Source organism: Neodiprion lecontei, chromosome 5 (assembly GCF_021901455.1).
Source record: "Neodiprion lecontei isolate iyNeoLeco1 chromosome 5, iyNeoLeco1.1, whole genome shotgun sequence".
NCBI classification, from domain to species: domain Eukaryota; kingdom Metazoa; phylum Arthropoda; class Insecta; order Hymenoptera; family Diprionidae; genus Neodiprion; species Neodiprion lecontei.
Window position 1 is genome coordinate 21,003,604 of NC_060264.1, and position 22,770 is coordinate 21,026,373.

At 32.7% G+C, this 22,770-nt stretch overlaps 2 protein-coding genes across 8 annotated transcripts in view; one reads left to right on the forward strand and one right to left on the reverse strand.

Annotated features, from left to right (window-relative positions):
- LOC107222359 (ribonucleoside-diphosphate reductase subunit M2 B) lies at window positions 1–5,416 on the forward strand. 2 transcript variants are annotated; one of them, XM_015661693.2, is made up of 7 exons: window positions 1–476; window positions 1,849–1,920; window positions 2,180–2,368; window positions 2,489–2,724; window positions 3,491–3,719; window positions 3,815–4,033; window positions 4,363–5,416. In XM_015661693.2, exons 1-7 carry the CDS (start codon window positions 375–377, stop codon window positions 4,513–4,515), a joined length of 1,200 nt encoding a protein of 399 aa, XP_015517179.1. In that variant the 5' UTR covers window positions 1–374; the 3' UTR covers window positions 4,516–5,416. The 2 variants fall into 2 exon arrangements, with proteins under 2 accessions (XP_015517179.1, XP_015517178.1); XM_015661692.2 differs by lacking the exon at window positions 1–476 and adding an exon at window positions 655–1,025.
- The window catches only part of LOC107222357 (eukaryotic translation initiation factor 4E-binding protein Mextli), a 24,573-nt gene continuing 6,966 nt past the window's right edge, over window positions 5,164–22,770 (reverse strand). For 3 of the 6 annotated variants that reach the window (XR_006904549.1, XR_006904547.1, XR_006904548.1), the window contains exons 5-11: window positions 21,485–21,689; window positions 21,052–21,123; window positions 18,459–18,519; window positions 17,392–17,683; window positions 15,517–15,769; window positions 10,196–14,031; window positions 5,164–9,159 (exon numbers count right to left, since the gene is read on the reverse strand). Coding sequence is in view for 2 of the 6 variants with exons in the window: in XM_015661690.2 (XP_015517176.1) it covers window positions 9,055–9,159; window positions 13,916–14,031; window positions 15,517–15,769; window positions 17,392–17,683; window positions 18,459–18,519; window positions 21,052–21,123; window positions 21,485–21,689 (1,104 nt within the window). In the remaining 4 variants the exon portion in view is untranslated. The remainder of the gene's footprint in view (window positions 9,160–10,195; window positions 14,032–15,516; window positions 15,770–17,391; window positions 17,684–18,458; window positions 18,520–21,051; window positions 21,124–21,484; window positions 21,690–22,770) is intronic. The other 3 variants (XM_015661690.2, XR_006904550.1, XM_046740705.1) reach the window with 3 other exon arrangements.

Consider the following 22,770-nt stretch of genomic DNA (forward strand, 5'->3'; position numbering starts at 1 on the left):
CGAAGGCAGTTGTAACGTTACTGTTTTGTCTCTATTTGGCGGGAAATATTGCGCGCGAGCAACAAGAAATAGCGCGGGAAACGGCCGAGAGTAAATACGATCATCTTTTATTACCGAACCGGTACGCAAACGACAAACAGATTTTTTCCCGCCACGTGATTGCCAAAGAAATGAGCATAAACCGGTTAATCGACGTATGAGCAAAATTTGGCGGCAACATCACCTTTTCCGATTGGCCATCACGGTCACGTGCCGCATTGTGTTGGCAAATTGGCCAACCAGAGAAATGAGAAGCGGAGCCTCGATGACTGAGAATCAGCAATCCGAAACCGTTTGTTAACTTGTCGTCAGAAGGTGATCAAAAGTAAACGATAATGGAACCTGAGCATAAATTGCCTGTAATCACCATGCCACTCCAAGTTTCGCAGAAAGAGAATGTTTCCCGAAAACTGGAAAGTCTGCAAATCAAGGAAAATGTAAGTCTGAGTATTTGTAGTGTTAAAAATCATATTTATTCACTGTTTCAAACTCACGCTTAGCGCGGAGCTTGTCTCATTCAGCAGCCTTTTGCAGCTGCGCGTGACGCGCGATAAGTGTTTTAACGTGTGCATTAATGCCGCAATTCACACAGTCACACATGCACATCGTTTTAATTTCCTTACGCGAGTTGTGCTCTAACCGCAAACTGCGTCACGACCTCGAAACGCTTAAATTCGCCAAAACTGGCTCTCAGTCTCACTTTTCGCTTCGCATATTCTGCTTAGTGAAACATCGTCATGCTTACATCCGCAGCTAATTCCACGGCGAAATCTGTAATCCCAGTTCCCACAGTAATCGACGAAATTTATGTCTGTGCAAATGCCAACGAGGACCTCAGGTTATCGGCCACTTTCCTTCTATTCTTTGCTCTCTCTACTACAATTTTTTACTGCGCTGTGAAGCGCAACTTCTTCAGTGCCTCCACTCACCACAAATCGTCTCTTTTCGCCTCCTCTGGTCATCACGATTACTGCAATTATCCTGTCGTACGTATCTACAAATGTTGATGCGAGGGATTGTTGACTTGAGAAAGCCATGAATACATGTTAATTGAAGAAACTAAGCAATTATTCAAATATTTCTTGAAATTACAAGCAATCTGTCAACATAATTAAAATCGTCTTAGAACGACTTGAAATGTTATGAAATCACATGATAGCGCTGAAGAATTCATCCAGCAACAAGTTTTGCAAATCGTTGTAGGTCTTGCGGTAAACTACAAATTATTTCAATTCATTAAAATCAATGTCCAGTCTTTTTATTGATTTCTATTTTACCATGTGCTGATTTTTAATTATTTGTTGTGATTTCCCGTGATCTTGTTGAATCTCAAAATCATTGAGAATTGCTTGGTCAACTGGAAATAAGCCACAATCAGATATGGTAGAAATCAGAGATAATCAATTCAAATCAATCATTTGATTCCCAAGTGAAGCCACAAAATTAATTAAAAAAAAAAAAAAAACCAAAAACACAACAAACCAGATTGAGTGTCTGGTTTTTATTTCTACTAATATATAAAGTTGCTAAGATGATGATATTGCATTTTAATACTTAGAAGAAAATAAGTTGTCTTGATGGATCAAATTAATCGAATGAAAGAAATTGCCATATTTTATCCTGAAAATAAAGACAAGACGTGCAAAAGTATTTTTTGTCGTTCTGTTGATTAATTGTACCATACACAGTTTGTATAAATGATAAAATAATTCAATAAACTAGGCGATGAATCCAAGGACTCCATTAGAACTTCGTGGGAATTGAGAAAGTACAACTAAATTGACGGTTTTCTTTCTACTTACTTTTCAGGTTTCTCCAAAGAAGATCTGCATCTCTCCAAACTTCCAACAGAACGTGAATGGAAAGCCTGAAATACAGAATGTACGGAATTGGTTCGATCAGAATTAAGCATTTACAGTACACGAAAATAAAATATAGTAAAAAAAAAAAAATTTTATCTCAGTAATAAGACATAGTTTAACTGCTAGAATGAATCGAAAATCGTTTTTGAAAAAGTGCTACGCGATTATATTTTGTTCACTACAAACTGACGAGAATATTCGTGACAGATTTTTTTATCTTATTTTATATATATATCGTTATTCACTTTCTTTTTAACAATCAAGCGATTCACTTTCAGGTTGACAAATCTAAGGCAGTGAGGAAGATTGATCTCAAGGAAAACACCTTCAATCCAGAACTGGAACCACTGCTTAGAGATAATCCTCAGAGATTCGTCATATTCCCGATTCAATGGCCGGACATTTGGAAAATGTATAAAAAGGCAGAAGCCTCATTTTGGACAGTCGAAGAAGTAGATTTATCCAAAGTAATTGAGCATTCGATGAATTTGATGTATTTTTTAGTTTGTGCCGCACTTTATTGCTCTACCTGGTTTTTTAATCGATCTCATCATTCTTGTTTGTTTAATTCTCTCAAATCCTTTCAGGACATGACGGACTGGAATGATCTAAAGGACAGTGAGCGTCATTTCATATCTCATGTCCTGGCATTTTTCGCGGCATCGGATGGAATCGTCAACGAAAATCTAGTCGAGCGTTTCAGCCAAGAAGTGACTGTAACAGAAGCCAGGTGCTTTTACGGCTTTCAAATAGCCATGGAAAATGTTCATTCAGAGATGTACTCGCTGCTCATAGACACTTACATCAGTGACGCAAAACAAAGGTGAGAAAAATTAAAAATGATACGAGTTAAGAAATGTCGGGGTAAAAAAAAAAAAAAAAATTAAATAAATTTCTGGCAGTGTTACTGGCACTAATGATGGTGAAAACTAATTATATGATATTTTAACTGTGTGCTAGAAATGATTCCATGTAAATTCGAACAATGACAAAAGCGAAGATATCAACGATTTGAGAAAAGGTTCTGTAATTAGGACATTCTAAATTACTAAACTGTGGTATTTTTGAACCGATTCTAATGTTTTTGTGCATCAGAGTTCTCCAGAGATTTTCTAAAGAGAATTTACCAATTATTCATTTCCAGAATGGATAAAAATAGATTTTTGTAAGTACCGTACCACAGATATTCGTCAAAAGTTATATTTACGCCTTACAAATATACTATAATGTAAAATTTTTCGAATGTATCTCAGAAAATTAATCAGGATCTGATCAGCGAGAAAATGAGCGCAAAAGCATTTGATTAAAACATCGAATTTTGATCGTTTTGCACGTTCTGATCATTAAATCTTCTCTTAAATTGTCGATATCTCAGCTTGCGTGTTTCGAATTTGTTCAACATCGTTTGTATTACATGGCAGGGATATTATTTGATTTGTGTTGCAAATCATAGGCGTAAATAACACTGCTAGAGATTTTTTTAAACTGCTTTGCTCCCTCGTTATGTCTGATTCAGTCGTTAAGATCTATATATCCAGAAAAAAAGTTCTAGCTGTAATTTTCATACTCAAAATGCTTGAATTTTTCAGAGACTTCCTGTTCAATGCCATTGAAAACCTTCCCTGTGTCGCTAAGAAGGCAAACTGGGCGCTGAACTGGATAAACAACGACAGTGCAAACTTCGGTGAGCGAGTCGTTGCCTTTGCAGCAGTCGAAGGGATCTTCTTCAGTGGAAGTTTCGCCTCCATATTCTGGCTCAAAAAGCGTGGATTGATGCCAGGTCTGACCTTCAGCAACGAGCTCATTTCCAGGGACGAGGTTAGTCGCAGTTGATCAGCATTTTCTTGGAATTCTGGAGATCGAATCCGTCTATGAAACTTCCATCTCAATCTCCTCATCTTCGGTTTTTCCAGGGATTGCATTGCGACTTTGCTTGTCTCATGTTCCAACACATCGTCCAAAAACCCTCCCAACAACGAGTCACTTCCATCATCAGAGACGCCGTTGTTATCGAACAGGAATTCTTGACTGACGCCCTTCCCGTCGCTATGCTGGGAATGAACTGCAAGCTCATGTGTCGCTACATCGAATTCGTCGCTGACAGACTCCTCGTCGAACTCGGCTGCCCGAAGGTAAAAAAAATTCATTACTCTGTTTGAATTTCTTATAACACAAGTTTCTCACTTATCTGCCCATTTTTAAATAGTTCTTATTTTCCGCATTTTTACGTCCACTAGTGTTGCCACTTTTTGTAAATCTGTGGTAAATTTCTGTCCATTTTCGATTGATTGAACAGATTATCAACAATTTTTTCACCTCTTAGACCAATCATTTATAATTTTTGTCACTCTTTTACGAAACTTGATAGTTTGGACAATTTTTTTTTCCACCCAGTTTGTTCTCTAACGATGAAAGTCGGATCGAATTTTCATGAGATATACGTAATATTGAATATCTGCAGATATACAACTCCGAGAATCCGTTCGATTTCATGGAAAACATATCGCTAGAAGGTAAGACTAATTTCTTCGAGAAGAAGGTCGGAGAATACCAAAAATGGGGCGTGATGAGAGAAAAGAACGAGAGTGAGTTCACAATAGATGCAGATTTTTAAAAAGAAAGAAAATTACACCATTAAAGCGAACAATCAGAGTGAAAGTAAATTATTTCATACTCAATTTGTGTAAGCAGTAACTGAATTATAAACGAATGTGTAAAACATGTCGATATGAACTCGGTCAAACTTATCTCTGAAAATTCGTTGGTAATAACTAATTGACTTCGAAATTATAATGTAGGATAGAAGATTCGGGATCTTGTAAACCTTTGTAGATTTTGTAAAAAGAATACCAGTTACACGCAATATTCGAATTATTTACGTTTAGAGTATAATTATTTTCTAATTCGGAACCCGAGAAAAGTTCATGAAAGTAGTATTCGGCAATTGAATAGAAATAAATTTACTTTTTTTCCCCATTACTTAATCTATCGAATATCGTTTAAAAACGAAACTTTAATATAGTCTAGCATTTAGTGTGTTTTGAAATATTATCAGACGCGTTCTTCTTAAGATAAACGATTATTTGTACACGTTTTTTCCTATCTATGTTGATTATTATTGGTTTCTTTCTTACTTTTTTCATACATAAATTGTAAATGATACTGCATCACAGTTGACTTGATATTTTCGATAACACCGCAAATTAGTATGATTCGTATGAACAAGATTGGCTTTCTGTATTATGTTTTTTTCTTGACTGCGAACTCGCAAAAATTTCAAATAGCATTCGCTTCATTTGTTTGTTGTATTTTTCACGATGTGTGTTTTACCTAATCACGCCGTACAATTTGAATAACGACAGTATTTTTCACGACTATGATAGATAAGTTAATAAGTAAGTTAAGTACTATTACCATTACCTGTGCATATACAATATAAACACATGTAATATTGTTAATTACTTACAAATTTTATAAAATAATACACGATAATAATTATCTTCATGTGTTCAGAATTTTTTTCCCCTTTCTTCATCTCCGATAATTACCTAAATCGCATTTTATACAGCCATATTTTGAAGAACGAACATTTAAGTACAATACCAAAATAAGTGCGCTGCAACTTCGCATGAAAAAAGAAACAATTGTTGATGGAAATAATTGTTGAACAATCTGAGCACAGAACGAAAACAATCGGAAAAATTACACGTAAAATCGTGTTGAGCATGTTTAAAATTTATTGAGGGTAAAATAAAAATGAAAAAAAAAATTACATGTATACTGTTGCAGTCACAATAAATATACCTATGTACATAATATAATAAATTCTATTACATATGAAATTTATTGTTATTCATTATTGCATGTGTATTTCTTTCGTTAGTAGTGACTATTATTTATAATATCATATATACTTGTATATTATATCAAGGCAATAAATTATTTAATTAGTCAAATATATTTTTCACGTACGCAATTAAAGCGATTCGTAATTTACAATTATTATTATTATTATTAAAAAAAATAATATCTGATATATTTCGAACCTTCTAAAAACAATTTAACAGATCGTGGAGAGATTGCAGGCTTATCGTTTTCGTAGTCGTTTTGTATTTCGAGTTTGAGTTTTTGTATGTCATATATAAATATTAATAATCTATACATTCGCATCCCCCGATGAGCGAAGAAAATAAAAAGGGAAAACAAATCTAAATACTTGAATATATTGATTTGTTTATTTATATACCTAACCAACTTTTCTCTAAATTATCATTTATTTATTTATAACAACCTGCCGGTTAAAAACACAGATCACATAATATAATTTATAATTAGAAATCTTGGAAGAAATTATTTAATGTTATAGGTGATTCACTAGATATTGCCAAGAAAAAGAATAATGAGTGAATAAATTAAACAAATAAAATTAGTGAAAAGATAATAACAGGAACCAAATTATAAAGCGAATGCGCAGTGTGCAAAATTAAACTACATATCGTAAATAAAAATATCGTTACTTCAATTCTCGCCCCTTCGAAAAAAAAAAAAAAAATTAAACAAAGCGAAGGGAAAAGTCCTTACACCATAAGCAAACAAAATTTTTTACCTACTAAAAAAACATTTTTTTTTTTCTTTAATTTTTTTCTTTGAAGCACAGTTATAGCATTAATTTCAGTGATTATTGATAAAGACAAACACTAGAACAAAAATTCGCCTCGAGTTTTATTTCTGGGAGCGCCCCGATACTGAAACAGTATATTGTGTAACAAAGGGGCAAACTCGGTCTTTTCGGGCCGAGCATAAGCTTGCAATATGAGTCGTAGGTGGGCACGCAACACACGAGCCGAAGGCGACTACTGCTAATACGAGAGGCAAAAAACCGATGCCTCCTTGTTGCACACTATTCTTTATATAACAAGAGTATGTTATGCGTTTTTTCACGAAGCACGAAATTGAGGTTAGGATCGCGTAGTATCAGATTTGTTTACCACAGCGCATGCGAGCAGTAAGGAGTTAAAGTGGTCTTTTCTGTACTCCGCGCATGCGCATTCGCAGATTCACGCTATCGTCATAAAAACAGGTAATTCACTTACGGAAAACACGGATGAAAAAAGGCGTAAAACATGCTCGTGTTATGTAAACTCATTTCTTTTACTCTTTCACTTCCAATCTCTCAATATCTCTGTCAGTCTCTATCTCACAAGTTCGCTTAGAAAGTAAAAAATATAAAATCACTTTATAAATCTTTTTTTTTTTGGTATTAGATTCGTTTGTAGTTTTTTTTGTTATTTTTTGTAGTTTTGTTGTTAGAGTCGATTTACTTGTCCGTCATCTACGTTTATACTCGAACGATATTTCAACAATTGAAATGTAATGCAACATGCATATTAATTTTTTTTCGTTTATTTTTTTCAACGTTGCTTTTTACTTCTATCTCTCTCTCCCTCTCTCTTTCGCTTTCATCGACATTCTCATTATTAGTATTTAGACTAGACTATACTTAATCACTGATCATCGTCGGTTCAATCCTTAAAGGACTTATCAGGATTCTCTTTCGTCGCCAAGAATATAAAATACGCGTAAAACAAAATCTGAAGAGCACCGTGTAAAATTTTTAATATTCTTGAGAATTTGATCATTGTCTGAAAATTGCGTAACAATAACAAGAAATAGAGAAGAACGTCCTTTTTGTTTCTATTTCGTTTGTTTTTCAAATAGTTGAAACAAAGTAGCTAAAAAATTTAATGCTGTTCGATGAAGTAAAATTTTTTTTCGTAACTTGGCTCCTCAGTTTTACGCCTTCAGGACTGTATTATTTTAATTAAGTATTAGAGCTGCGTTTTTTCTAAGTTAGCGATAACATTTTCATAAATAATCTACTAGGATGCCACTATTTTACAGACAAAAATATAATTTTTTTTGTTATTATTCTTATTTTGGACGAATGTGACAAAGAGAGATTCCTAATAAAACTGTACGCATAGTACATAATATAAATAACTAATAACCATTTTTTTTCCTACGCTATCTTTTTCTCTTTTGCAATAAATAATTTTCTCAACGCCAGGAGTAAAAGAAAAAAAAAAACAAGAAAAAATTAATTTGACAAATAGGATAGAACAACCGTGTGTTTGGTTGATAAATAAATAAATAAATGAATAAATAAATAAATAAATAAATTAAATAAGTGAAATAAAGTAAAGTGAATAGAAAAATTTTCTCACGACATTAATAATTGATAGCAAAATTCGGGAAGCGAGAAAAAATATATAGTACAAGTTTAAAATAGTGACACCCTTGCTCTTCAATCAACTAATTTCAATCAAGAGTCGCTCAAAGAACAAAAAAAATATATATGTAACCAATACATATGATGAATACAGTTTAGCTATCTTTAGAATACTCGTGTTTATTTTTGTTTTTTCTTCTCTGATATAGTGTGTAGGATTTTCACGCCTACCGCTAATTTTTCACACTTGTCTTTACAAATAGGCGGACGAAACAAAGAAGACAAATGTCCAAAAGCGCGACATTGAATAAAATGAAAAACTAAGTACTCTCAACACTTGATAATTAGGCTTGTAACATGTGTAAAAGGCGCTGGTCGCGATGAATGTTACATCGATTTGATAATCAGATTTCTGCTATAGTTGGAGAATAAAAGGGTGAGAATAAACTGAAAAGACGAAAGTAATTAGAAAAATAAAGTGAACGGGATTGACTCCATGAATACTTTTAGAAATTCTCTGATGCTTCTACCTTCTAGCATTAAAAACCAATTTTCAAAACAGAGTAACGAAATCGATCGCGAAATTCACGTACAAAAAACCTAAATAATTCCTTAATTTCTGGAATTTCGATTATTTGATGAACCATAATTTGATTGAATCGAGCTTGTTGTTTCAGATATTCTCAAATCTACTTTATCATCGTTTTCTAAAGCAAAAAGTTTCCTTTCGATTATAAAAAAGAAAGTTGTACAGTCCTGAGGCAAAAGCGTTATTATGTTACACAATGTAATAATAACGATAAATTTATTCTATATACTGTTAATAGTAGATCTAATTAGGGATTAGAGAAGTTATTAAATTTATATATATATATATATATATATATATATATATATATATATATTGATTTTTCACCGTTAAATTCACTCTGCTTCATTTTCTGTGTCACCGGCAGGTACGACGGTAACAAGACCTGCAGCTGCGACTCGCACCTTGTATGCCTCCGGTTCAAAAAAGCTGATCGGAGCCTACGAAAACAAATCGAAACAGAAAACCAATTATTGTACATGAATGTAATGAACAGAAATATGTTTTCAAATTTCATTATATATAAAAGCCTAGAATTTCATTTAAAAAGTATGATTTTTTTTAATATGTAAATTCTGATGGAAATATCGATAAATTTTTTGGTACTGAATGGTTGAAAAATTGGGTGAATTCAGGGAATTTATAACTCGATCAATTGATCAATTAAAGTGGGAATTTCTTCTGTTCAAAAGCATGTCAATCAAGCTTTTATATTTTTTTTCTTTCATTTAAATCAATCAACAGGAAGCATTGTTATTGACAATAAGTCGCACATTGTCTATCCTCTTTGCTATGATCAGAGACTTTTTATTTTGAAGTTCAAATTTGATTTACGGTGTGAAACTGTTGCCTTCTTTATTCAATTACCAAGGTAATATGACGATTAAAAATAAGTAGAATCGTGGCAAAGAGGATAAACTATTCAAGAATACTGGCTCCGTATTTGAAGTGAATCGGTTCAACTCTTTTTGATATCGGGGACATAGCAAAACATGTTACTTGAACAAGATAGTTGACATAATTCTCAATAACAATGTATCCGATAATTTGATTCTAATGAAAAAAAAAAAATGAAAAAAAATTACAGACCAAGTTCGATCTACATATTTTTGAACAAAACAAACCACAACCCGGTTGAACAATTGGCAATCAAGATATAAATTCTCCAAATTAGCCTACTATTTCAATGATTCATTAATAAAAATTAATCGATACTTCCATCAGAATTTATTACCAATATTTGAAAAATATAATTAGATTACTGAAAATGAATGAAAAATAAACAAGTATCTAAGAATTTGGAATAAAAATTCTGAATTAGTTGTGATTCAGTTTCATTTACTTCCTCTTGCACAGCAGGCGTTACTGAGGTGATGGTAAAATGCTTGTGGAACATGTATGAAAGCGTATTGTTACATCTTATCTTATCGTCAAAAGCGTCGATTAATGATGAAAAGTATGAATGGGGCGGCTTACCTTCACTGAGGATTGGTTACATGGAGGAAGAAGCAGCATGCCATAAAAAATTTGAGTATATAGTGATAGTTCGCCTGGTCACAAAATGCTGTGCAGATTATTTAATGTATTAATATTCACAAGTGAATATGTATGTACATATAGGTATGTTATAAATTTATCCGTACAGGTATATGTATGTGGATATGTAAACGGGAATGTATGCGTTGCGAAATTGTTAATTTGGAATCAATATTCACGGAAATTTATGCAAATTTTCCGGTTGCATATACATGTATATATGTATGTATTAAACATTATTCGACAAAGTTTGATGAGTTTCTCTGTAACTCGTTGAAATTACACAAGATCTCGAGAAATTTGTGAATATCTTCAGAACTTAATGACTGTATCTATAAAAATTATTTCAATAAATACAAAATTTCGTCGACTGTCTGAAAATCTTTGATAAATTTTGTATGATTTCATTATGTACGTGTAATGAAATCGTTTTATAGAAAATCTTTCAATTAAAAATTTAGTTCTCGCATATTTTCCCACTTTTTACCGTAAGATGCATCACTCACAATTAGTACGCTGAATAATGACATCATCGTTAATAAATGTGAAGTATTATTATTATGGTAGCATTGCATTTGGCGATGAATATCGAAAGCTGTTAGAAGACAAGAATTTTATTTATTAGTAAGTTTTTTTTGTTTGTTTTTCTATTCCACAATAGTAACAAACGACTATTATCTTTAATATTATAATAATAATCGCTTGGTAAGCGTTATTAATTTAACGATAATGTTGTGTACGATTTTCTTTTGTTTTCTCCGTTTGTATTTTGGTATTGATAATTTTTCCTTCTCTCTCACATCTTCTTTGGTTTTGGTATTGGTTTTAAGAATAACTACCTATTTAATCATAGCTTTCTTTCGTACGAGAGTTAACTACTAATTAGCGTTAAGTATATAGCAGCAAAGTTATTTGTATATATATTGCTAATTCAATACACAACAAATTTGTAAATTTAAACAAATACACACATATATATATATATATATATATATATGTTTTTTTTTTGTATAATAACAAAGTTACACAGAAAATTCAAATAAAACACGAGATAAAAATATTCATAGGAACTGGAACTGACTGAAGTAAATAACGACAATGCTTTTCAATACTAATGGTAACAAATAATAATAATAATAATGAGTAATAATGGCAACTGGAACCAAATTCTTTTTCTTAATTGGTTCCGCTTTGCATAGCTTTCGCCCTTTTCTTTGTCAAATTCTTTTCATTATAGAATAATATACATGCGCCTATGCGACACAATATATAAGCATGGAATAATTGCATGTGTCAACATCATAAACTTTAATAACATTTTTAATAATAATAATAATAATGATAAACTTCAATCTCTACGAAAATAAATTTTATATACTAATAATAATGAAAAAAATAATAACAACGCTGCTATTATTATTGTTAATAATATTGTACTCGAAAGAAAATACTGAATTTGTTTATATCTTTTTGGTTTTTTACCTGTTCATAATTATGAACACTGCTAAGAATAATTATCAAGGAGATGCCCTGGTCGTTTTCGACGTTGATTTATATATCTCCAAATATCAAAGTCCACGTGTCTCAAACGCGAAAAACAGCTTGACTGCCCCATTCTATGCACGATTCTGAATAAAAAAAAAAAACGATCCAACACATTTTCGTTTGTCGGAGATAATAAAGAAATGGCATTTCTAAGAAATCGCAGTAAATTCGTAGAATTCACGCCATTTCTTTGTTACTGTGTAAAATGAAAATGTATTGAAATGTTTTTGTTCAGAATTGCGCATAGAATGAGGCTGTTAATAATGGGTCCTTTTTTCGCGTTTTAAATACGTGGGCATACGATATTTGGAGATATATACTCCAATGTCGAAATCGACGAGGGCACCCCCTTAATCACAGAATCATTGGAATCTGTTAAACGAGTAACGCTAAATATCAATTTTCCGTAATCACAAGAAAAGAATGAAAGAAAGCACGGTGTAAAATATATTTTAATTACGGTAATACTATCAGATCGACCATTAGGTATATATTCAAAACCCTAAAACTGCCATGGAATATTGAATTGAAAAAAAAAGAAGGGAAATTAAATTTCTGACAGTTTTCGTCAAGCTCGATTTTTGTTTCCTTTCCTGTTTCTCGCGTTTATACCGCATTTCAAGATAAAATCTATCGAAATTACAATAAATAACTCGAATCTGTTTATCGGTTAAATAAGTATTCCATTATTAATTTCATTTCTTGAATCACGATATTTACGAAGACTTTTAAACCTTCTTTTCACCAATGTGATGTATGAATACGAAAATGGTAACGATCTTTGGTTAACTTGATCTTGGCATTGTAATTTTATACTGTTAAATGCGGCGAAGAAAGTTAAGCTTTTACGCATTTTATACATTAATAATAAGAATAATAATAACAATATACTCTGTTCGATAATATCGTGTAATAGTTCGTTTTTTTTCTCTTTTTTATGATAATAATAATGAACCCGAGGAATTATATGAAATGCAATTAATGCGATTCCAATACACAATACACCGTAATATATGTAATACTCTTGTATGCCTTAGTTTTTTTTTCTTTTTGACGATTTTCCTTCTCTCAATTTTTATCGGTTTTCGTTAATAATAAATCCTCTAAATAAGCACAGATCATTTTTATAATCTTCTCATAGGATACTTTTTCGTCTTTTTTCTCCCCTCTGATTGATTGTCGCGCTAGAAATGATGTACAAGTATTGCATTTTTCAAACGAGCTTGAGATAATTTCAGCCAGTAACAATTGAACATGTTAACAATTGAAAAGAAAAAAAGAAATCATCGGAAATGAAATTAGGGGTTTATAAGCGCAAAATTTTTGGAACAAGTATTTCATCTTTCTGATAGACCATAAACTGGAATCCAAATGTGCAAAAAATTTTGAACGAAGCTCAAAACGATATTCAAGACTTTACTGTTTATTTATGACTTCGTTTAAAATCCTTAACTAATCGATTTCCGAGTAGTAGTTAAAAAAAGATCTAAACACGAGTTCATAGAAACGTATTTGGAACATCTCATAAGTCAAAAACGGAATACGCCAGTTTTCTTCCAAATCTCAAAATGAAACTAAAACTTTGAACTTTATTTTGAATCTTGATTTAACTTATTGACATACCGAATTACAGAGAATGAAAGAAACTATCGCGAACTCGATACATGGCTAAGTAATCAAAGACAAAGGCCTGATTTCATTGCCAAAGAAAAAACACGTTACCTTCAATCTCCGAGCAAAGTGCTGTGGGAAGAAAATTCTTAAAATTAGAAAAACATGTTCACATTGTTAGGATAATTGTTAATGGTTAATATCGAGCTATGTTAGTGATTTGTTATTCCTTCTGCACTACCGAACCAGAGCCCCGCGTATTTTAATTCAGTACTGACGAACGGCAATCGTGGCAGAGTGAGAATTGCGATTTTCAAACCATCTGCAGTTGTTCTGTTGATTATTGTCGAAGTCATAAGCTACGTTTTGATTGTTATAGCAATTGTTAGCGTCAGAATACGGTGCGATTATTGAGCAGTTTGACAACGAATAGTGATTGTCGTAGTTGTTGTCACGTTGTTCTTGTTGTTGCTGTTGATGTTGTTGTTGTTGTTGTTGCTGTACCTTTCTAACAATGCTCGGACAGTCCTTTTGGATTCTAGCCCAATCGGCCGGGGCTCGTTTTGCGTACGGGCCTGCGGAGCACTGCAGCAGAAACTCGTACGTGAGCTCTCTGCTCTCTGAAACAACGTAACATAAAACCCTCTACTTGTTTCAGAACAATCGCTGCACTGGCGTGTTTTCTATCTTCCAAATTGTTTTTGTGTTTTAGTTTCTCCATATTGCGCAGGAGATTTCGAGTTTAAAAGAAGCGAATTTGAAATGTGCGAGTTTCGAGAATTTATATCTCTATAACCGGTTGTCCAATTTGATTGGAGTTCGTTTTATTCAAAAGCATGCTATTCCAGCTCGGTTTAGTTTTTTTTTTTTTTTTTTTTTTGTCGCAAGTAACTAATGGGAACCATTCTTATTTGCAATAACCTCGACCATTTTGCTCAGCGACAAGTTTTACAGTGTTCACATCTCAAAAACAAGTCGACTATTTACTTGAAATTTGGAGACAGCATGCTTGGATAGTTTACCCTTTTTGCCGTCATCCCACTTTTTTTTCATAATCATTCGTTAATTAAATAAATAAAAGGCGTAAATTTAGGACAAAAATCAAATTTCAACTTGTATTGCCGATTGCCATTTTAGCGAAAAAAGCCCAAAAAACACCTTGGATCGTAGCAAAGAAGATATAAAATAAACTATTAAAAAACATAGTCTCCAAATTTGAAGTAAATCGGTTGAGTTGCTTCTGAAATGTCGCAAACACCGCAAGACCTGTCTGACGTTATTATCAATAACAATGCTTTCTGTTAATTGATTCAAATGAAAAAAAAAAGGTAAATGTAGCTCATTTTACATGCTTTTGAATAAAACAAACCCCAATCCAATTAAATAATTGGTTGTACAGGTATGAATTATCGAAAATCATGTGCATTTTAAGAGTTTTTGGCATATGTCAAGAGTTTAATGATCAACAATAAATGGATAAAGGGTCAAAGAAATAGAAGCCAATATAAACGAAAATGAAGGAAAACCAAAATGGGAATGGAAAAAGAAAAATTCAAACAGGAATGTGTAAAACAAACAATACACATGCTTTCGATGCTTTTGTTTGTAATCTACAGAAGCTGAGGAAAATAAATTTGTTCGAGAAGAGTTATCAATCATATTATGATGAGAATTGACAAACACTTTTAGCTTCTCAATTTTAAAAATGCACAAAAATCAAAATAGAGGATTTCAAAATTGTTTGGCAAGACAGTCAATTCTCATTAAATACGCAATATTCTTTATTTTCTAACACAGAGGAAATATATGCAAATATATTCACCATTAGGTATCAAGGATACTCTTCTTTTCAAGAAAAATCCTCAAATTTCACTTCTAATTGATACAGTGTGTAAAACAAAGAAAACAATTCGAGCAAAAAAAAAAAAAAAGAAAAAACAAAAAACAAAACAAAGTGGCAAAAATTGTCTAAACTAAATAAAAACCGTGACTAAAGTAAAATGAAATTGGATTTTGAACAACGTTCGATAAAAAAAAAAGGTGATCATCTGAAAACGAAAGAAAGTATCGCAAAATGTAGATTTAAATTATAATTTTCGACGCACCGGCTGCAGCAGCGGGACTGAGCTGGGAATTGGGACGAGGTTTGTATGTTTCCTCGCTTTCTGAAGTAGCTGCGCTGTCTAGGCTTAGTTTACGACCGACGGCGTTCAATCCGCCTGGAGTAATCGGGGTGTGCGGAGTCGTGGGAGTAACAGGAGCGTAAGCCGGTTCCTCCTCGAAACTGAAGTACTCAACTCCACTGGTAAAGTGTTCAGAATCACCAGAAAAATATTCCTCAAGTACCAGTTTAGCTGTCTGAAAAAAAAAGGAGGAAGAAAAGAAGTGAAAGCAATCCGAAATTGGAAGATTCCTCACGTTTTTTGGAGCGAAGAAAGGTGTAGAATACAGAAATTGTTTGCGCTCGGCGTCGATGGCGGTAAGAGATTTTTTACCAACAAGGGTTGTAAATCCTCGTCAAACCAATCGGGAAAGATTTTCGATGCACTGGCTTCCTTGAGACAATTGGGTTTGACTCAAAGATGATTCAATGTTAGAAGGTTTTAAATCAACAAATATATTTATTAAAAGGCTTGAAGTAAATTGAATACACTGTTGATCTAATGTTGTACGAGATTCACGCGGGATAAAGGTAGTGAGAAGAAACTGTGGAAGTTAGAATAAGCTGGTCTTCTCTTCGCGTTGGTTGAAACGAATCTGATCTTAGAAGTAGTTCTTAAAAATTAACTGAGTTCCGATGGCCAAAAAACCCCTGGAAGGGGTAGGAGTGTCCCTTGTGAAAAGGGATGAGTTTTGCTTGGGAGTGGGAGAGATGGTCACTCATAGGAAAGTTTTGCACCGAAAAAAGGATTGTAGTGGGTAGGTACGAAGGAATGAGAGGGAGTGAGCAAGTGAGCGAGAAGCAGAAACGTACATCCCCAATGTAAGATGCACGTGCGGGCGTTTTATGATACACGTCATAAAAAACAAGGTAAGGATTAGAGGATTGGTAGGTAGGCAAAGGTATTTACTAGTAGAAAGTAGAGAAATTGTCGAGATTGCAAGACTGGCTGCCAGATGTGGCAGACAGGCGTAAGGATTATCCTTTTTTGCAAATCAGTCGAAGAAAGTTGTCAATAAGGAATGGGAACTTCCAGCAGTTAAGTATTTTATGAATCTTAAAACGTGACTAAAATGCCCACGCAGAGATTTAGGATTAAAGAATGTAAAATAAAAATTAAGAATGTTGAACGTGAAAAAGAATGCCGCTAATTTACAGAGCGGATTCAACAGAAATGTTAAAGAATTCTAACTCGCATTGAGATCAAACACTTCGTTTAGCTAATGAAAAATCATTCCAGTTTTTTTCTTTCTTTTTGGAAAAACTAAGTGAAGACATCGAAATAATAAACGGAAACTGTGAAAAGAACTTCGAGACAGTTATTTTAACCTGTTTAAAACTTGAAAAATCATTTTATTCAATACGCGAAATTCAGTATACTCGAAATTCAAACAAAAACATTCAAGATGAATTAAAATTGAACTAGAGGAAAGAATTTTAACATAAAAAACACGAGACATTAACATTAATTTTGTATATCTATAAACAACCGTACACTGTTAATTTGCGATTTATAATGTTTCGGCTACATTGGGCGAAATTTTTTTTAATAAAATCCAAGTAAATCTAATTCAGTTTAGTCTTTGAAACCCTGCTTTTCGATAATATTTTCACCAAAAAGATGATTTTGACAATGGAAACTAACGTGAACTTTCCAAATTCACCTAAAAACAAACTTTCTTTATTTGAATTAACGGTTTTCAAAGTCTTTTCGACATCAAGGACAGATTCTCTGGATAAAATCTTAATCTGATAAACTCGACTTCCAATTTTTAAACACCAATCTTATCTACCGTAAAAACTTCAAAACGTCAAATACCTTAACGAGATCCAGATTGGATCCAGTGATCTTGAGGGAATGGTTGTCAACTGTGACTGTATATTTGTACTCGCCAATGCTGGCGTCGTTGGTGGAAAAACTGTGGAGTAGGGTGGAGCGGAAACGGGAGGCTTGCTGCTGCTGTTGCTGAAGCCTGTTGCTCTCGTCTGATGCGCTGCTGTTCAGCGAAGAGCTGGAGCCTCCTATTCCACTCTTGTCGCTTCCGCCCTGCTCCAGCCTCACCGGGGATGCGTTTCGCTGTATTGTATCTTTTATAAGGTCCTTAGCGTAGCTGAAACAGTTTCAAAATTCTCATCGATTCCTCTCATTTGTGGTTGAAAATCATCGAATTCCTGTTACTGAATCTGTTTTATGCAATTTCAGCACTATTTTAAAGACGAATCAAATCACACCAGTTGAACCAGGAGTTTGGATGAAAAAAAAAAATGAACCGAAATGAAACTACATTCCTGCTGTGCAAGAGAAATCATTTCGGGCAAATTCGATTAACACAGGCTAAGATATCGACGATCTTAGCAAAGATTTTTGTAATCAGAACATTAGAAAGGCTAAAACACTCAAAAATTAACTCAAAAACATTAAAATCAACTCAAAACCACCAATGTTTGATCATTTTGAACGTTCTAATTATAAAACCTTTTCTAAAATTGTAGATATTTTAGCTTGTGCTGTTTGAATTTGCACAAAACCATCTTTATAACACAGAAGGGTTGTTATTTCATTGATGCTTACTATTGTTGGTATAAATAATCTACTGTCAATTTTTCAAACGATTTTTTGCCCTTTCCTAACTTTTAATTCAAATTGTTGATTTAAAATTAAATTTATGAACAAAGTAGCTAATTATGAGATTTTCCAACAGTTTAAAAAATATTTTTCCATAGTTCTATATACTGAAATTCTGGTCAAAAAATTACGGCTTGAATTGATTACCGATACATTGAATATAACCTGAACTACGAATTTCGGACCTCCAAAAACCGAGTTTGAAGGCTTAACTGTCCCTGAATTGTTAAAATTTTACAAAATATATGAAAAACGCTCACTTTATCTTGTCCTCGGAGGTTCCCGTTATTTGGACAAGTCGTTCTTTGGCTCCAGGGTTCACTGAAATCATTTCAACGCCGTCAGTCGGAACTCGTAGCTTTTGTCAAATGCGTTCAAAATCCGTTAATTGCGTTAATCAATCACATTAATTAGTCGTTTGGGTTTATTTATTAGCATATGAATGTGCATGTATATTTATTTTTCATTCAAGATAATTCCACGCAAGAATTTCCACCAAAGATCTGCAAAATTCCATCGTTTCATTTCCAACAGTTAAAAATTTGATGAATAAACTTTTCAGCTGTATTAAATAAAATCTTTCAACTCTCACGTGGAATTTACCTTTATCGATTCACTTGCTTTTTATTGTTTATGCGAACATATGGCAAGTTAACAAAATATCGTATTATTATTGTTATTATTATTATCATCTTGGAGATATTAAATATATGAGCACAGCATTCGACAATCGTTATCGATGATATCAGTTATATGTCAAAAAATTGATAACATGAAGGATTTAGAAAATAAATCGAAAGCGACAGATTTTAAAAGTAGGTGATAAAAAAAAATCATTAACTGTACACACTCTGAATACGATTAATTGAAAACGAAAATCGAATAACTGTAAACGTAATTCACTGAAAAACAGATAAACGAACAAAAGTTACGAAAAATAATTACTATAATAAATAGAAAAACATTAAACAATTCAATAATCGCTAGATGAAAATATTAAAGAGCAGAGTTATTTTGACAACAAAATAGCAACAGCAAGATGCAAAAGGATGATTCGATTTTAGCGTGTCGGAGGAGCAGCCATGTTTTTTTGGTTCCATCCATTGACGTTCGATGCACGTTTTAAGTTTAACAAATAATCTAATCTTCGAGCATGAAAACGATTTTGGTGAATTATTTCATGTGAAAAATATTTCGGAAACTTATGTGTATGCAACATTTTCAGATCTTCAACTTTATTCTCTTTTTCTTCGATGTTTTTTTTTATACCATGTTAAAATCGCTGATTCAACTAACTCGTAAAATCTTAACTTGTTATTCTAGTTTCTTAAAGAATTAAAACTTTCACAAATACGTCGATCCGCTTCATTGATTATTAAATGATAATAAATAAATCGACACATGGAAAACTCTAGCGACTTACTAATAATTTCGTTCAATGAAATATTAAATAATTGTCTTTCAGAAAGTCATTTTTCTAATTTGTGGTCAATTCTAATAGGAATTAATTAGGACAAAAAAACAAAAAATTCGTTTTGTCCTATTTCCTTTGTCATTGTGGCCACAAAAAATTCCCCTGACATTTTCCGATCAAATCTTAATTGTATCCTGACTATAATTGGAACTAACATCATCAATTTAATTGTCCAATATACTTATACATAAAGCTCGGAATCAATCGGAATTCAAAAATATGTTCACGATCTATCTTTTTAACCCCCATAAAAGTGAGCAATCCAAAACAACAATTATTCTGAGAATTTTTCACATTCAACAGGAAAAGCTCAACGTTGTGTCTCGTTTCATACCGCAAAAAAATTCCCTACTTTTTTCCCGACCATTTTTCAAATTCCTTTACCTTTCACTGATCATTTTTCAGATTCCCTAGCTTTTCCTTGGTCATTTTGCAAATTCTAGCTTTTCCCTGAACATGTTTCATATTCTCTGACTTCTCCCCAACTTCTGAGTTTTTCCTAACCAATATCAATTTGTTTTAATCCTGAATTATTCTTTCTCTGACCGCCGACTCATTTTCTACTCTACCACTCCCCTAACAGCATAGTGTAACAGTTCAAGGTTAGATAAACGGCTGCAAGCAATCATGCGGGCAATATTTCATATCGCAATTCATCGAAGCAGATTGAATGACGATTATCAAATCGTGCGATAATGTCATTGGTACATTATGCCGATATTAATAACGAACATTCAAGTAACATAAAGGATGAAAAAAAAAATCGTCGTCCAATCTTCGATAAATTAGATAAACAAAATGAGAGAATCTAATCATTTTTGTTATGACATTAAGTGATAGCGATGCAAATATCAGTCAATCAGTCGCTATTTGTAAATCTCTTGACTGAAGTTGAGTCGTTGCTTGGTTGTTACTGGAAAATTTTCCCTTCTCTCTGCCTTTGATTATAACTTCTTTTTTCTCTTTTTTTTACCTACCAATAAATTAGCTGATAAAAAGTGCTATTCTTCATTTTAATCTTTTTAGCCTTAGTTCACTAGATGCTTACAATTCAAGTAAATCAACATCGGCACTTGTCGATCAAAGAAAAAGTGCGCAAAAGACAATGAGCATGAAAAATTAACCAAAACAGTCACATATTTTTTCAAAAGTTCTCTATTGTCTACTTTGTTATTATGCTTTCAAAAAAAAGAAAAAACAAATATGAATATCGGATGAATGTTGAAATGCTCTTCCTCCAAAAGTATCGCAACGGCCCAACTCAGTCAGAAAAATTCAGCATGAAGCTATTTATACTTGCATTTTGCATGTTTTCAAAATTATTTGTAAATTTTTTTTTTGTTTGAATTCTGGTTTGTTTGTTTGTTGATATGTTTTACCTCGCTGGAAGGAGATGATTGTCTCGCTGAGCTCCTCAATCATGTGAACTCGTCTCCCCTTTATTCCCATCACTATAGTATAGCAGAGTTTTTGTGTGATTCAAATTTTTTATTTTAGGCAATGCAGTTTTCTTTTTTTCTCATTTATACCTTTGTTTGAAATTAACAAAATATTTATAAGCGCAGCTGCGTTTCGTTTTTTGATAAAATATGACAATTTTACTTAGATATTGAAGTGTTCAAAAACTTTCTTTTCGCTCTCAACAAAAAACAGTAATAATAAGAATACGAAAATAAAGAAAACAAAAAGTCAATTTAAAAGAAAGAAGTAAAAGAAATTTTATAATATTTTGAAATAATTATTTTCTGTGAAATAAATATATATTCAGATTATATACATCAGATATTGAAAGACAAATTGACGTTGACTCACCTTTCCCAGAGTCGCTGTTGCGTATCACAACTTCATCCTTGCAGTAATTTTTTCCTGATATACGAGTCGGTTTTGAAAATTTACCACTGTTCTTTATTACTTCGCCAGGTCCGAGGATTGGGGGAGCGGTCGGCGATGCCGTTGGCATCAAGTTAGAAATCAGCAAGTTTGTTGGCGTGTCTGGGGTCAGCGGCACATCTCCTTGCTGAAGATAAACAATATGTGAGAAATTAATCAACAAACCCATAAAACTATGTTATTTTGCAAATTCGTAGGACATTTTTGGGACGGAATAATTTATTTAAGGTGGTTGTTTGCAGACTGGACCCAATTTTCCCCGACCTAATTAAACCCCATGACATTTTACCTGAGAAAACCCACCTGAAATAAGTCCAATTTAGAAAAAACATTTTTTTCTATTTTAATATTGTTTCCGTTTTTTTTTTTTATTTAATAAAGGTGAAAAGAGTATATTTTTGGATTAGATGTGTTTATTAAGTATTGACAAAACGTTAAAACGAACGATTGACCTCAAAACAATATGTTATAGTAACCTAAATATTAGTTTGCAGTTGAGCGAGAGAATGCCAACCACAGAGGTCAGATGAGAGAGTGCAAACTAGACCGAACGTTTCTTACTAATTTGGAGTCGAATAACACTAAACAAAAATGCAATTATCAACTTTTGACAATCACAAACATGCAATGAATTGAACCCATTTGACCAGGGTGGAAGAAAAAAATAATATCCCAGGTTTTTGCCCACCCTGGTGGTTTGCCCAAAGTGGTACTTTTCATTCCTTTTATACATAGTTACACATTGAATATTTTTGAAATTTTTGTGTCTTTAAGCCACGAAGATTTATACAAAAGAACAAAAACAGAAGAGTCTAATTATGAACTAAATGTTAGATGTCCATGATTTATTTTAAATTGCTTCAAAATGATGAAAATCTAGTAGATTCGTTCAATGAGACTTTACGATGGATCATTTTATTCACAAGAATATTTTCTGTGCTTTCACTGATACAGATTTTCTGTTTTTTCAGTACTCAATATTACCATTTTTTGATCATAACAAATATCGGTCGAACAATATAAAATTAAATATTTAACAATGCTAACTGCAAAATGATGAAAAAGAACTTCCGCCGATTCATAGACAGTCACCTGGATAAAATGATTCATCAAAGAATGAAATTGAACAAATCTAATAGATTTTTAACTATTTTCAAACAACTTAGAACTAACTATAGATATCTAGATTTTTGTTTATAACTCAAGCA

Coding starts and splice junctions, on each gene's coding strand:
- LOC107222359 (XM_015661692.2), top strand. CDS start 777: ATGCTTACATCCGCAGCTAATTCCACGGCGAAATCTGTAATCCCAGTT. Junction 1,921..2,179: donor GAAAGCCTGAAATACAGAAT/GTACGGAATTGG, acceptor ATTCACTTTCAG/GTTGACAAATCTAAGGCAGT. Junction 2,369..2,488: donor AAGAAGTAGATTTATCCAAA/GTAATTGAGCAT, acceptor AAATCCTTTCAG/GACATGACGGACTGGAATGA.